This window comes from Siniperca chuatsi, linkage group LG7 (genome assembly GCF_020085105.1).
Source record: "Siniperca chuatsi isolate FFG_IHB_CAS linkage group LG7, ASM2008510v1, whole genome shotgun sequence".
Classification (NCBI taxonomy): Eukaryota; Metazoa; Chordata; class Actinopteri; order Centrarchiformes; family Sinipercidae; genus Siniperca; species Siniperca chuatsi.
In genome coordinates this window covers 18,209,247-18,225,440 of record NC_058048.1, presented here as the reverse complement: position 1 = coordinate 18,225,440, position 16,194 = coordinate 18,209,247, and the positions used below count along the sequence as shown (strand labels likewise).

The 16,194-nt window shown below is 39.2% G+C and overlaps 2 protein-coding genes across 6 annotated transcripts in view; both read left to right on the top strand.

The window, feature by feature from the left end:
* Nucleotides 1-9,808, top strand: part of prkd2 (protein kinase D2) — a 35,470-nt gene extending 25,662 nt beyond the window's left edge. For 2 of the 3 annotated variants that reach the window (XM_044202611.1, XM_044202609.1), the window contains 15 exons: nucleotides 314-497; nucleotides 613-684; nucleotides 852-869; nucleotides 1,043-1,202; nucleotides 1,337-1,448; nucleotides 2,386-2,463; nucleotides 2,567-2,885; nucleotides 3,368-3,420; nucleotides 3,507-3,579; nucleotides 4,063-4,169; nucleotides 5,791-5,952; nucleotides 6,193-6,291; nucleotides 6,509-6,776; nucleotides 7,274-7,359; nucleotides 8,136-9,808. In XM_044202611.1, the coding sequence (XP_044058546.1) occupies nucleotides 314-497; nucleotides 613-684; nucleotides 852-869; nucleotides 1,043-1,202; nucleotides 1,337-1,448; nucleotides 2,386-2,463; nucleotides 2,567-2,885; nucleotides 3,368-3,420; nucleotides 3,507-3,579; nucleotides 4,063-4,169; nucleotides 5,791-5,952; nucleotides 6,193-6,291; nucleotides 6,509-6,776; nucleotides 7,274-7,359; nucleotides 8,136-8,360 (2,016 nt within the window). In that variant the 3' untranslated portion in view covers nucleotides 8,361-9,808. The remainder of the gene's footprint in view (nucleotides 1-313; nucleotides 498-612; nucleotides 685-851; nucleotides 870-1,042; nucleotides 1,203-1,336; nucleotides 1,449-2,385; nucleotides 2,464-2,566; nucleotides 2,886-3,367; nucleotides 3,421-3,506; nucleotides 3,580-4,062; nucleotides 4,170-5,790; nucleotides 5,953-6,192; nucleotides 6,292-6,508; nucleotides 6,777-7,273; nucleotides 7,360-8,135) is intronic. The other variant, XM_044202610.1, reaches the window with a different exon arrangement.
* Nucleotides 9,809-14,465: 4,657 nt separating this feature from the next.
* The window catches only part of LOC122878765 (G-protein coupled receptor 4-like), a 48,586-nt gene continuing 46,857 nt past the window's right edge, over nucleotides 14,466-16,194 (top strand). The window contains exon 1 of one of the 3 annotated variants that reach the window (XM_044202088.1): nucleotides 14,466-14,796. The gene's annotated coding sequence lies outside the window, so the exon portion shown is untranslated. The remainder of the gene's footprint in view (nucleotides 14,797-16,194) is intronic. The other 2 variants (XM_044202089.1, XM_044202092.1) reach the window with 2 other exon arrangements.

Here is a 16,194-nt window from a genome sequence, read left to right as displayed (position 1 = left end):
CTTTGCCTTAAGGCAAAAACCATTATTGCTGATTGATTTTGCCTATTAATCTACTCTAATAAAAAAAGATAAGATAGGGAAGCCATTTCATTAGAGAGAAAACATGAGCTTAAAGCAGCTATAAATAATAAATAATCAAATCAGTTATTGCAGGTTTAAGGATAGGAAATTTATAAATGAACGCTTTAGTAATGAATTAGTTTGGTAGTTATTTACCTTATTGACAATGGTAGATTATAGGATTCTTACTAGTTTATTTACCCAAACACAATCAATTTCATTGATAATCTTTGTTTCCTTTCTATTCTGCTAGCCACGGACCCCTAGTGAAGCTCGGCGCTTCTACACGGGCCGACCTGTTCATTTGGACAAGATCCTGATGAGCAAGGTGAAGGTGCCCCACACGTTTGCTGTCCACTCGTACACACGACCGACAGTGTGCCAGTACTGCAAGAGGCTTCTTCGAGGACTTTTCAGGCAGGGCCTTCAGTGCAAAGGTGAGTACAAACAAAGAGAGAGACTAATTTCTGGATGACCAGTGTGATGCAGAATGTTAGCTAAATCTAATCAGATGTAAACTGATCAGAATTAATTGTGTTTTGCCCCTCTCAGACTGCAAGTTCAACTGCCATAAACGCTGTGCATACAAGGTTCCTAATGACTGCCTCGGGGAGACAATTGGAGGTGAGAGAAGATATGTTTATGACTGTTAACCCTGCATGGATTTGATAAAAGTATGAATTTCTCATCTGCATGCTTCCATTGTTACTTTAATAACCATACATGATATAGTACATTATTTCAGTGGACAAAACTGAAACTCACTCGCACTAATGTTTTTATCTTCTCAGACAACAGAAGTAACTGCGGTAAGTATTATCAGTACTCAGTATTGATGCATGTAAAGCTGTACTCCTCTAATAGCGGTCTTAGTAATAGTCATAACAGTAGCAAGTAGTAGTATTTTTTTCACAGCATTTTAAACACGTTGTCACTTTAAGTCCAGCACTCAACCCCCTTCTTTCGTTCTATTTTGCCCCAGACATTTTGAGTCCTAGTGCAGACCCTGAGGTTCCCATGGACTACAGCAATGAGTACGACACCTCAGATAAGTCTTCAATGGATGACTCAGATGATGCCTGCAGCATCCCTGGGTCCTTTGCTCCTGACAACAACCAGGATGGAACCAGCGGTGATCAGAGGTATGAGGAAAACACAAACATTTGGAGAAAAACTACTAACAAGTCTGTAAAGGGATGTTATAGGAATACCATTTAGAAAATAACTCAAACACACATTTTATCTACTGACCTGAGTTCTGTCCTTCTTCTTCTAGTGTTTACATCCCGCTAATGAGGGTGGTACAGTCGGTGAGGCAGACAACCCGTCGATCCAGTACGGCTATCAAGGAAGGATGGATGGTTCACTACAGCAATAAGGACACACTGGTAAAAACATTACCCATAATTCCCATGCTGCCCTCTCTCTGGATAAGTCTGCTGTTCTCCTGAAAAGTATATTTATCATTGTTGTAGGAGCCAGGGGTGGGCGGATGGATACCAAAATATCAAAACTACAGATACTACGTCTCGTTTTTGAAGATTGATTCTAGCGTCAATAGGATCGATACCAAAAAGGGATCAGTTTCTCTATTCTCTGTTGTACCCATTTGTGTTTAAATGTATATTAAAACCAAATTTTGCGGTATCGCCCACCCCTAGTAGGAGCTGAACATACAGATTTAAGTCAAGTTATTCTAGATGCATGAACTAACTTTTATTACTTTTTTTCTATGATTTACTGCAGTAAGTTTGTTTTGTTTACTTTCCACTCACTCAGAGACCTTCTGGTCTCTTATATTTGTGTGTATGTGAGCGTGCTTGTGTATGTGTGTAGAAGAAAGAATAGTTGAAGATTAATGATGAGGCTGACTCTTGCTGAAAACATAACAGCACTCAGCACATGTGTGGTGAATTCAAGCTAAAAGCCCATTTTCTGCCTTTTCTTTCTCCTAACATACTCTCTATATTTGACCTCTAAGAAACCTTTCTGCCTCTCTAGCCTTGTTCTTGCTTGTTTTTCCTCTCTGGCTTCACTAACACCCTCTTTTTTTCTTTCTTTCACTTTTGTCTCTTTTCTCTTTCTCTTTGTTTCCACCTTCTCATCTTGCAGCTTGTACTCGTGTTCATCCTTCTTCTCATCTGGCCACTGTTCTCTTCCTCTGGACGTCAGCTCCGAACTTGAAATGCATTCATATGGATCCCTGAACTTCGCCCCGAACCATTTCCCATCCCTCACCCTCTGTCCTCTCTCGATCCCACCCCTCAATGTCCTGTCTTACCATTGTTGCCCCACCCCATCCCACCTTACTCCAACCCCCAACAGAGAAAGAGGCACTACTGGCGTTTGGATTGTAAGTGCATCATCCTTTTCCAGAACAACACCTCCAACAAATACTACAAGGTAAATATAGTGTACTCCATGAAAAGCTAGGATCTCAAGTTATCAATTTATTTGAAGTGTGCAAGCTTTTTTTTATTGCTTCATCACTGGTCCATCCTTGCAGGAGATCCCTCTGTCTGAGATCCTGGAGGTGCGTCCCGGTGGCAACTTCAGTCTTGTCCCCCCAGGCACAAATCCTCACTGTTTCGAGCTCATCACAGGCACCATGTGCTACTTTGTAGGAGAGGACCCCAACACCCTCCCCGCTCTGTCCCCCAGCAACCCCCAGACTCTCCCCCCAACCCCTCCCTCCCCCAGCCAAGTAGCTCCCAACAGCGGCATTGGGCGTGAGGTGGCCAAAGCATGGGAGAGCGTCATTCGCCAGGCCCTCATGCCAGTCATCTTTCAGGACGCACCACCTGCTGCGGGGAACACAACTCACAGTAAGTTGAGAGCAGCCAAATGAATGTGGTGGTTTATTATATTTACTAATTGGCACATGATTGCAGCCTGTGATTTATGGACATGTCAGTTTAATATGCCAAAACAGAGTGTGCTGTTGCTAACATCACCAGCCAACTTGGTGCTCAAGTAACAATGGACCAAATGTGAAAAAACAACTTGCCAACTCACTGGAAGAGTCTGCTCTTTATTTAACTCTTTATCAAAAACACCCAGATGAAGGCCCTGCTCCAAAACGCCTTGGTCAAATAGAGAGCAGACTCTTCCAGTAAGCTGTTCTTTCACAAGTTGAGTAAGTCGAGCTGAAATTGAGCAAAGTTGTCTTTTTTTAGTGCTAGAGAAAATACCATACCATACCGTGTGATATCTTAGTTGTTGACAAGTTGTGCTTATTAAATGCTACACAATTTAGAACCCACAATACCGTATAACCTGTACGTTGTTACTGGTGCTGTATTTTCAGGACAAGCCTCCATCAGCATATCTGTATCCAACAGTCAAATCCAAGAGAATGTGGTATGACTTTTTGGCAATTTTAGCAATTTTGAATGAATTACACAATGAGGATGATGATGAATGTATGAAATATTGCTCTCCTACAGGATATTGGTACAGTGTACCAGATTTTTGCTGATGAAGTGCTGGGATCTGGGCAGTTTGGAGTAGTGTATGGAGGTATGTAGATCTATGTCCTGTACTGCTGATTGAGCTCTAGATTGCTATATTCTGTGACTGTCAAAATAGGTTAAAGTGCTGTATAGAAACAATGGTGTCTAAAGTTAAAAGCTAACAAGACACATGACAGTACATTGCAAACCCCAGATGCATTTGTGATGTTTGTGTGCCAGACAGTAGACGTGTCATTAAAGTTATTACTAGCACAACATGCCCGAATCTCTGACCGAACTATCAGCAGTGGAGTTGCACTTTGGGTAATGTAGGCACCAGGTTTTGACAAAGAAGAAGAATGCATGGAATAAAAAAGACTGGTTCTGCAGCATTGATTTTGATCTTTGATCGTCAGTCCGAAATGTTATAAGAGTGCAATGTTAAATCAATGAAGTACTATTTTAAGTACGTCACAAACTCAGGGCCCATTATATGTCCACAAGTCCACATTCACAACCATCTGTGACTAACACTCCATCTCTTTATCAGGTAAGCACAGGAAGACAGGGAGGGACGTAGCTGTCAAAGTCATAGACAAGCTTCGCTTTCCCACCAAGCAGGAGAGCCAGCTGAGGAATGAGGTGGCCATACTTCAGGTAAACACACACATACGTTTCACTGCAGCTGTAAATGGATATCATTTGTACATACATACTAAAGCTGACACAGTAACAGGTGCTTTGCTATATATTGGATATTGGTGTGGTTAGTTATATTGGCACATACATGAAAAATGCTCACATTCATTCCAATACAGTACAAGTAGGTACATATTCCAGCATAAATCACATTCAGAACCATTTCTAAAAGGAAGTACATGAAGCTGTTTTCCCTATGTTTACTTTTTAGCATCAGAGGGTTCAGTGTCTGACCTATGGTTTGTGGCCATTTTTGAAAGGAAAGGAAAACCCTGCACTCATAGTACTTATGAGTGTTTTAACAGGACAACGGTATCAAAGCAATGAGACAGTTTGGGAAACATAAGCCTGTGCTCGGTGGTTTAACAATAGCCAGATTTCCATATACAAAGATCTAAAAGGTCAGATTGCAAAGGTTGACAACTGCCTTCTACAATTGCAGCTTATGTTGCCAGTGATGAATCCTCATTATTTCAAAAATCAAGAAGTTATTTTAGATCCATTTCTCATACTTCAAAAGCCTGGGGAATTGTAAACAAAACTACTCATCAAGAACCAACTACCATCCTGTTTATTAAGTTAAAGGCTCTAAAATTGAGAGACTTTTAAAACAATACAAATAAGAGGATAATGCATAATAGAGAAAAAAGGCGGGGATTAATGGAAAACTAATTTCAATTAAAGGAGTCAATTAATGGAACATTTGTTGCGAGGAACTGATTTTTTTTTAAATAATTGAATGAACAAAAATAGCATTTTGGCATTGGTATGGTGAGGATATTGTCATTTTATGTGTTACTTGCATGCCAAATATGTCATGTGTTGTGAGAATAGAGGGCATCACAAGTTGTAGCTTCAGTCTAAATCTGTTCAGACTGTAGAAAATCTTTTATGGTGTGTTGTTGTGTTGTATTGTTTTCTACTGTACGTTTTGTTTAGAGTAATTGCACTTTTTGTTGTTAAGCCTAATTTAGAAACATAAATACAGTGTAATTTCACTTTCTTGAACTGCCAGGTTTCTCTGGTTTAGGCTCATACTTAAATGTATAGTTCATTGTTCACCAGCAGATGGAGACAGCGATACATTAGGCTGTCTATTTGCTGTCTAAACCTGTTTATGACAGTCTCTAAAAGAACTGAATTCCCCTTTCAGATTTAAAAGGATCTCCCACATTTGGCAGGTTTCCATTGAAATATGTTTTTTTTTTTTTAAACGCCCCTCTGAATCATATATCATAAATATGAGTAATAAAAATGCCATCAGGAGACCATTTTATGACGTTTTTGGAGCATAGCTACGTAATAATCAAGTTTCTGTTCTCCTTGCTGTCTTTCACATTCCTCTCCTGTGGTTAACTGTCTTTTGCTGACACTGTCTGACTCTGTCTTGTTTTTGTCTCACATTCACCTCTAACTGTCATGCTGTTCCTGTCTCTCACACTGTTTAATTTGCTCTTTTAATTCTCACTCTGTCTTTGTCAATACTTCTCTTTCACCACTCTCTCAAATCCCAATTTCCATTTCATCCGATATCTCCTCCTTCTTCCCACCTCCTCCTCCTCTCTGATTCCTCTCTCAGAGTTTACGTCACCTGGGCATTGTGAACCTGGAGTGTATGTTTGAAACCCCAGAGAAAGTGTTTGTGGTAATGGAGAAGCTACATGGTGACATGCTGGAGATGATCCTCTCCAGTGAGAAAGGCAGATTGCCTGAGAGGCTCACTAAGTTCCTCATCACACAGGTGTGTATGTGCTCCAGTAAAAAAGGGATTTGTTGTGTGTGCAGATATAGGCTATGACATGGAAAGTGTTGCTGTTGTTGTGTGTGTGTGTTGTCGTCCTCATACTTGTCCTCATGATGCATATTTAATGTGTCATAACTTATCTCTGAAAGTGTGTTTGTATTGTATGTCGTTTTGCAGTTAACTAATTTCCATCCTGTTTTTGCGGTTGTGGGTATGCATGTGCGTATGTTTGGGCAGATTCTTGCAGCTCTGAGACATCTGCACTTTAAGAACATTGTTCACTGTGATCTGAAACCCGAGAATGTGCTGCTTGCCTCTGCTGATCCCTTCCCCCAGGTATACACTTAAACAAACACACACACATACACATTCACACACTAAAACCAATTCTCATATGCAGCAGTTGTGGTTTTCACACTGTAATATAAACGTCAAAGCACTAAGTCTGCATACTATTCTCAAATACCTCTTTTCACCACTTCCTTTCATGTCAAACTACACAAATGACAACCTGACCTCCTGCCTACTTTCCCTAACTGTTTACTTCTCTCAGGTGAAGTTGTGTGACTTTGGTTTTGCCCGTATCATCGGCGAGAAGTCTTTCCGTCGCTCGGTGGTCGGTACCCCCGCCTACCTGGCCCCGGAGGTTCTGCTGAACCAGGGCTACAACCGCTCACTGGACATGTGGTCGGTTGGCGTCATTATGTATGTCAGCCTGAGTGGGACATTCCCGTTTAATGAGGACGAAGATATCAACGACCAGATCCACAATGCAGCCTTCATGTACCCTCCCAACCCCTGGAAACAGATCTCCAGTGATGGTAAACACAGAGGGGGAGGAACAATAGGAGAGTTTTATTGTTAACTGACACACCTCTCTAAAACAATTTCAACCAAACGGTACATTCTAACCTTCATGACGGGAGGATTTAATGCAGGACTGTTGTATTAGACTGCACTTTTAGCTACAGTAGGTGTACCTAATAAACTGGCAACTGAGTGTAACTGAGGTTAACATGAACTGTTAACCTCAAAAATGTTAAATATAAAATGTTTATATTTCACAATACATTTTGTAATAATGCCCTGATCCATGATAAGCCACTTACTATAGAAACTGGATTTCCTATCGTCATGATGATACAGGCATGTCAAACATGGTTCTCCGTTCATTGCATTGTATTTCTACAACTATATGCAGGAATAGAATTGTTTAGATGAGGCTGGCATGTTAAGGCATGATATAACTTCATGTTCTTTTTACTGTAAGTAGTCAGTTTCGTTTTATAGACTGGTCTGGACACTTTTGTTTCTCCAGCAATCGACTTGATCAACAACCTGCTGCAAGTTAAGATGAGGAAACGCTACAGTGTGGACAAGAGTCTCAGCCATGTATACTTACAGGTAACATATAGAACTACTTGTATGCACACACAAACCCACTGCTTTTTATGAAAAAAGAACATGATTTAAAGTCTTTCTGACACTTGGGTAGTTTATCACGCTTCCAGGACATCCATTAATCCCCAATTCTAAGTACAGGAGGCAGCACCTTTTCCAGATAAGGTGACTGCCAATGACTTTAATGACAGAGCGGTACTACACAAGTACTTTAGCTTTTTTTTTTTTACTTCTGCAAACCCCTCAATAAAATCTATGGCCAGACAGAAAATGGCAAATATAAACACGAGGAGTTTGCACTCATAACAAGTGGAGAGACGGCATCTCAAGGCTGTTATTTTGGACGTAAGATTAGCTGTAAAAAAATTGTGTTTTCATTGACTGCACAGTTCGTAAATGTCTCCTTCAAAACAAAATGTTTAGCAGTGGAAAAACAGGCCAGCTTTCTCTGTAGGTTTAAACCCATCCACTGCTGTTGTTTTCTTGCAAGAACATCCATTAATTAAGCTTCAATGTCACAGTAGCCCTAACTTTGATGAAAGTCTACTTTCCTCAGAAACTATTGGACCAGTCTAGGGTCATTCAAGTTCTTACTGGTGCTCACACACACACACACACACACACACACACACACACACACACACACACACACACACACACACACACACACACACACACACACACACACACACGACCTAGTGATTACTGTATGATGTAATTTCAAGGCTCCTGAAACTGAAACCTCATCTTTGTATTTATTTCCGTTTCTCGTTTCTCAGGACTATCAGGCATGGCTGGATTTGCGGGAACTGGAGACTAAACTTGGCGGGCGCTACATCACCCATGAGAGTGATGACAGCCGCTGGCAAATGTTTGCCCGTGAACATACTCTGCCTTACCCTGCTCACCTCGTGCCTCCTCCTCCTGCACCGGCCTCTGATGATGAGGAAGGCAAGGAGGATGCAGATGTGCAAGGCCTCACTGAGAGGGTCAGCATCCTCTGACCAGAGAGAGACAGATGACTCAAGCTCATTTAGGAAGGAGAAAAGAAGTAGGGAGAGGGATGGAGGAAGGGATGGTCGACCTAGAGCCCGAAAGAGACATAAAGTTGCTAAAAATCATATGGTTCTAATAAGAATAGTATCCAGCTGTTCAGACTTTCACAGCACAGCATCTGTGTGCCAGCACTCAATTTTACAGCAATAAATCCAATTTCTCTGCTCCAGCCTGAGGTCATCAAAACTTTCTTCTGATAATTTCCCGCTGCTGTTATTGGTCTTTATCTTTTGAATCGTTGAACTCTGTTCATGATAAAGACTGACTGCTTGACTCTATTTCATATCCTCTGTGTGACTGGACTGGGGCGTCTTTACAGATCAAATCTGAGTCAACTTGAAAAGCAGCATGTTCTTCATGTCATACAAAAATGCTCCAAATATGAAGCAAGAAATGCCATTTCACCACAAGCGATTAAGATAGGAATTTTGTGTAGGTGTGTTTATCGAGGCATTTTTAAAATGTTAATATTTAAAATGAAATTGCCTCCCATTAAAAGAGAGATAACATTTGTTTTTAGTGTCAATTAATTGGACTGGCTGGAATTACAGTCCCTCTTATGTCTTCAGTAAAGATCGGTTCAATCTCTTTTCAGAGATGGAAGGCTTTACAGTGACAAAAAACGTCCTCTGTGCTGGTAATTACTAATGTGCAGGCAAGGAGTCAAACCCATCTATATTCACAAATGCATTCCCATGAATGCATGTCCTGTAGTGTAGACTGGAAGTATTAATCTGGTGACAGAACATCCTCCAGTAATTACCACTACTTTTGAGTTACAATAGACAGATATGCAATGAAAGACATCATTGCGGGTTTAAATGAACTCTAGCATTGGGCTGTTCATTACCTGCCACGACAGGACAGTTTTTAACAGGCTGCTGAGAGCTGACATATTATACAACATCAGCAGCAATGACTGTTGCTGAATGGTGAAAATGGCTTCTAATGTGTTGAGTCGCCCAATCATGGTGAACATGTCTTCACAGTTGTGTGTACATAAGATTCAAATACTGTCATTGAAGGCAGCATTTTTACACCTGAGCAGGTAAATGGACACCTCTTTTAAACAACACAGCTCCTTTTTATATTGTTGTTAAGAAGAGCAGACCTCTCCCTATGATGTATGTGCATAGATGGACTGCTTGGGTTACTAAACTAGATTTTGGAGAGTGTATGTAGTTTGATTATTGACTACCTGTCATGTCAATGTGTTGCATGTTTCTGTGAAGTAGAATTATCTAGATACAATATAAAACATACTGTAGTTATGACGGTCTATTATACACACGTGTAACCTGAAGTTTATGTAGTATTCAAATATGCGTATGTGTATGACATGTTTGAAGGAAAATCTAGCCTTGGTAACAGATAATACAAACCTTGAACAAAATTATTTTTTGTCTTGGATGTTTTATTTATTGTGTCATAAATCCGTTCATAACTGTCATCTAGAAATTGTAATTTTCAGCATTCTAGAAAGAAAAAACACAAAACTGAGCAGTCATGGATATGTGATGATGATTCAGTACTAAAATACTTGTCACAAACAGACAATTTGCTTTTTCTCAATGATGTATATTTAAGAAGCAAGGAACATTACTGTCTCTCAAGTTTTCTATAGCAGAAGACATGCTTTGAATAATGCGAGACAAACGAAAAAAGACCACTTTTTATTTTTCTACTCACAGTCTGACAGGCTGTTATTTTGTCCCTTTCTAAAGAAGTGTACTGACATTAGGGCAAATGCCATAAGGATGCTCTCATATGGATGCATGCAACATGGACTGAAGATATGATGGATTTACATATACATTTGAGGACACACACAACAAATTACCCACAGCTTTCAGAGGACAAACACAGTTTTTTTTACACATATTACACCTCAAAGACTGAGTTGCACTCAAGAGGACCCTGTGGTTTCCCTTCTGTGATGAGCCCACTTCAACCAGCTACTCTGGAGAAAGTGCACTCTTGTTGCTACTACACTACCTCCATCATCATTGCCAAACAATGCCAAATGATACAATCTTTCTCTCTTTCTGTCTCCTTTTATTTCTTTCAAGTGTAGGCAGGTTTGTCACTGCCCCATCAGCTACACTTCTCCAGGCTACTGCCTTTGCACTGGCAAGTGGCAGGGGGGACTCTTCACTCAGTAAGCAAAAAAGACAGAGCCAAACATCAGAGAGACTTGTACCTGGTATCAGCAATGAAGTCTCTATTTAGCTTCATCTAATTCTGTGGGGGAAAAAAACGTTCATCTATTTTGACAGAAGAAGAGGATAATCAGACTACCATTTAGTTTCACTTTAATTATTCATTCTATTTGAATTGCTGAACAAATCTGAGATGTGGGTTACAATTCAGAGGTCTAGAACCATGTTAGTTCAACTAAAACATACAGTTGATACTAGCCTAACATTAAAAAATAAGGGTGGTAATATTCTAGGTTTCTGTTATTGTAAACAAATCCCATAAAGAGACATAATCAACAATGTTAGTCTGTCTGTCAATACCTTCTGACCTCCCTATCTTATTCTCAACCCCCAAGCCCAGTAGTCCCCATACTGAAGACATACATCTTTAAAAACGGCTTACAAAATATACAATTAAAATTTTTTTAAAGGGTCACTAATTTACTACAACAGCGGGGCACTGTAGTTTTTAGCTGTAGTTTTATGTTACTCAGGCAGGAGTAAAGAACAAATTTGTTGGGGACTATTTTCATCAGTGGATTCATACACATTTGGAGCTTTAGTAAGTATTTGTGGGATTGACTAAAAATAAACTACGATGGCCATGTTCATGGTAATGAAGGAACACGTCACCCAGTGCTCATTAATATGTTTTTAATAGCTTTTGTACAACAATGGAAGCCTATGGCACAGAGGAATAAGCTATAGTAATCCTGCTTCCTGAGATAACCATCAACTGAAACACTGTCAGTGAACACACAAAACAAAAACCTTGTTAACTCTGGAAATGTTTAGTCTGTAACTGGGTAACATGATCGCAAATTATGATTGCACTTTCCTCATCAGCTGGTCTGACTGCAGAACTAATGACCTGCAGTTTGGCCATCAAGTACATTAAAAGGTTATTATAGCTGCTGAGTTTGCCCTTGCACTCAGGCATAATGCATTTTGAAAGGGAACAACTCAGCAGTGTACAACAATTTGCAAAATTACAGTAAACTGCAGAGCAATTCCGGTTGTCAGACAGATGCAAAACCAAAAGGTACACCAGAGCTCATTTCACATCACACCAGCCTGTCTTTACAAAAACAAAACTCAAACTTTGTGAAAAATCTGTAGGAGGTATGACATACCTCTCATCATACTTGATCACAAAATTATGTTTAGTATTATATTCACAGAATGGTTTGTTATAGGATGAAGAGACACTATTATGGTCCATTATAGGAATTTACAAAATAAAGAAATAGACAAAGCTGGTACTTCAAGTTACTTTACATTTGTATTAAATGACACAATAGATTGTCAATGAGTAAAAGGCTAATTAAATGTGTCAGTTAACAATTCCATTTCGTCATATTTGAGCAATGAAAACTTTTCTTAATTTATAAATGGATTTGTAACATGATATTTACATTAAATCTGTTGCTAACTGGTCATCCAACTAGCACCCTGTGGTTTCTCCCTCACATTCTGCGTCAGTCATTCTGTCACATGACCGTAAGAGGTCACTTGTCAGAAAAACGTAAGCAGGTTGTTTTAAGTGTTTGAACAAATAATCAGTGCTGTTGTTTAACTGGAGGGAAATCTCCATGTAGCAGTGGAGGTATATACTGCCTTCAAATGAAACTTGTGACATTGTGTTTCAACAAGGGAGGTCAACAATAAGCCCAGCTTTCAGTGGTTTAAGTGAAGACACTGTTGCTAGGAAACTAATAACATGCACATCGCCTTATTCTGTTAAAAAATAGCAGTAGATATTATTTTCTACATGTGAACTTCATGCTAAGGATGGAATGAAAAAAGAGAAGATGCAAAAAGTACTGCAACTTTTCACCAGCTCTGCCAATTTAAAAATGTCAGCACACTTGAACTCTTGAACTTAGTTCAAGTCATGCTTTTAAAATGTCAACCTCTGTCATGAAGCTTTCCTTAAAGAGGAAAATGCAGCAAAGTGAAATGACTGACCTGCTATGCAGGCTTGCTATAAAATTGACACAGTTAAAGTTGGTTTGCTTTGTTACCTTCAAAAGCAATGTAGTCAGAAGTTTAGGCAAGTGTAGCATCAACTCAGCTAGCATAAAAAATTACTTAATAAATTAATAAATAAGTAATGTAAAGTAATAAATTGCCCAATAAGGCAGAGATTTTATGGCAATATACTGTTGTTGTAGCTGGAAATGGTAATACAAAGGGTTGTAATTATTATATATTGTTGTAAAAGCAACATAACAAGCATAAAAAGTTGTATAGAAAGCAGAAGCACTTAAGAATAACAGATATGTAGCACACATTTTATATAGTATAATGTCACACAGCACAGTATATCCATCATCCTAAAGAGCTCTTGCTTCCTGAAGTTATACTTATGTTGTCATTTGTTTATTAGAGTCATATTCACATATTCACAGTCATTTTAGCAGAAAATGTTTCTTTCTTTTACAGTCCCCTGCCACAGCTCAGCAAGGAAACATTGTCTGGGAAAGCAAAAAATTGGGGTTTTGTATTAAAAAGGCTATAACTCTGTAAGATACCCACTTGATTTGACCAACACAGACTGCTGAAGCACCATGCTAACTTCAGCTGAACTTTAGAATGCACTTTTGCACGAAAAGAGGACTGTGGATTTTGTCCCCTATCTCTTCCACTAGAGACACATTATGAAGGAGTCTCTTCACTGCCGGTACGTACTGGAGGAATGATTACAGCAACTGATTACTCTTTCAATGCACATATGGCCTGTGAGTAATGTTCTGACACAAAATAATCACCTTTGGAAAAAATTATGACAAATCACAGGACCAAGCGAAAGGTAGCTTGATATTGGCAAAAACGCTCAGTGCACAAGTTTGCACAAGTTCCACGGTTGTGTGCACATCTGTTAGTGTGTTCCTTAGAAAATCCACAGTTTGATTCATACTGTTTCAAGAAAGCAGTAGTGGATTTAATACATTTCATATAACATCAACTTTTAAGTTTTGTAGCCACCTTGATTATCAAAGCCTTTATAATATTAGCTGAAATGAACTGTCAGCTGAACTGAGACAGGTACCCACAAACACATTTACTAACATTCGTCTTTTGCTTATTTATAAAAACCCATCAAATTCATCAGAAAGATGATCCACTACCACAGAGCCAGACTCTGAAACACTCACTTGGCCTTTACAGACAGAGATAAAAAAGGTGATGGGGCCTTTAAGAATATTTTACTGTAAGAGTCATTGGGAAATATTATGAACCATTTCCTCTTTCCCTCTCTCAGCTATTTCTGTAGCTGACCTCAGGTGCAATCTTGCTCTTAGGAAAAATACACAACATTCACAGCTGGTAAATGTTTAGTCAACACATAAACAGATCGGCTGCAGGCTTCTGTCACAGATTCTTTTCAGAAAAACAAAAAGAGCCTTGGATATTGCACTGACACAGGGTTGTTCTGGGTAAAATACTTTATCTGATAACCACACAGTTCATACCTGGTACAGAGCTCATAAACAGTAAATCTAAATTTTATTGCATTGATACTGAAGGTGATCAGCCTAAGATGATGAAGTGAAAGCTGTTCTGAAGAAGTGGAAATGGTTCCATTGTAATTTATAATTACACTAGTTACACAATGAAAAGATATCAAAATGTGAAATGTGAAAGTAAAATGGGGAATTCAAGGTTTAGGTATGTGACATGGGGCTTTCTGCCAGACAGAATTTACCTTAAATACAGTGCTCACATTACACAGTGATAGAAGAAGAATCTTTTTTTCATTACAGTCTAGTGTTTCTCCCCACCCCTGAAACCTACTTCCTCTGTGCACGTGTGCAAAACCAAACCTCCCTCCTCCTACATGTGTCTTCCTCTTTTTGTACTTCGTTTCATCTCTATCCCCACACTCCTTGCTGACATTTCAACTGTGCTTGTCAACAGCAAGTTATCTCAGAACAAAAAAATCAGACAGTACACAGAGAGAATAACGATTGGACTCTGTAGTAATTGTATTGGCTGATCAATATCTAGTGTTGTAATCATGGCTTGGCTGCATGTCAGCAGCTCTGAAGAGTCTCTTCTGGAGCTCGTCCTCTGACCCTACTGGACTGAACTCTGCCAAACCTGAAACAGCTCTGGAATATGTCTGAAAGTCTTGACCCACTGGACAGCTTTGTTTTTACAATCAAGACGCACTTCTTATCAGGTGAGGTCATCATTAATTACATTTCTGAATGTAAGATGCCTGGAAATTATACTAGACTTTTAAAAAACAACTAAAAAAAAAACAGTGAAAAGGTTAAAAATGTGTATTTACAAGAAGGGTATTAAAGGTATTAATTCAGTTTGAAAGCTCACATTCTTTGCTAGTTTTCTTTTCATCCCCAGTGGACTGTTGTCAAGGGAAGGACGGCATGCTTGAGTCTCTGCGAGTTAGCGTTGTAATAATAATTAGGCTAGAAATGTTGATTCTCTGTAAGGTTGAATGTTTTCTGCGCTTCTCCCAGTGGTGGTCTCTACAACAGATTGGAGAGTGCAGCAGAAAACTGCTTGACAAGAAGAAAATAGTGGAAATTTACAGAAACACAGTGTACCTGTGATAACTTTAAAACACAGCATTATTATTAGGGAGGCAAACTATTAAATATAAAATAAACATATTTTTCCATTTTGCTTGAAAAAGGAGATTTGGCATGCAGCACATTCCCCCTTTTGAAGTTTTGCTCTTTTAAAGCCTCATTGGTGACAAGGCTGTGTAATAACAATCAGCCTTAGTTCAGCTTTCGTCCATCTGAGCCAGCAATGGCTCAGATGGACGAAAGCTGAACTAAGGACGGACTGAAGCTTGGACCAGCTCTGTGAAGCAGGCATGTATTAGGATTATGTGATAAAATAAAATGGAAACAACGCTTTACGTGTGAAATATACACCCAAAGATGAAAACCTGTAAACTAGAGGGGAAAACATTGTCAAAAGCAGAGATGAAAGCATGTAGATAGAACAAACTCTTCACAGTTATAGGCCCATTGTTAGTAAGAAGTTAAGACCAATGTGTGGTTAGTCAGAGCAGACTGATGACTAAAATGCAGCCTATGAAAAATTTTAGAAAAGGTTTCAGATTTATGAGCAAAACTTTCCAATACTACAGTCAGTGTAGTTTCACAAGCCACATTATTTTGAAATATTATGAATAATCCATTAAATCAAACCCATTTTCACATGCCTGCATGTGCGCACATGCACACACATACACACAAACAAAGACACAAACACACACGCACACGCGCGCAGGCACACATTATCGTTCACTAAAGATGATCTGACTCTAAATGGCTTCTCCATTATTGAGTTTGGATGGGACAGACGATCTCTGTCCAGACGTTAATGGCATTAGATGCTTCCTGAGCCAATAAACACACTGCGGAAAAGCCAAAGCGATAGAACAAACCTTAGAGAGGAAGGAAATATCAAAGAATGCCACTGAGATACAGAAAAATAGCCATAAAGATACAGAAAAATAGCCATAAAGATACAGAACATAGGTTTAATTTCCTAATGCTGAAATCTCAGAGACAGAAATTTGACAGAATAAAATCCACACACT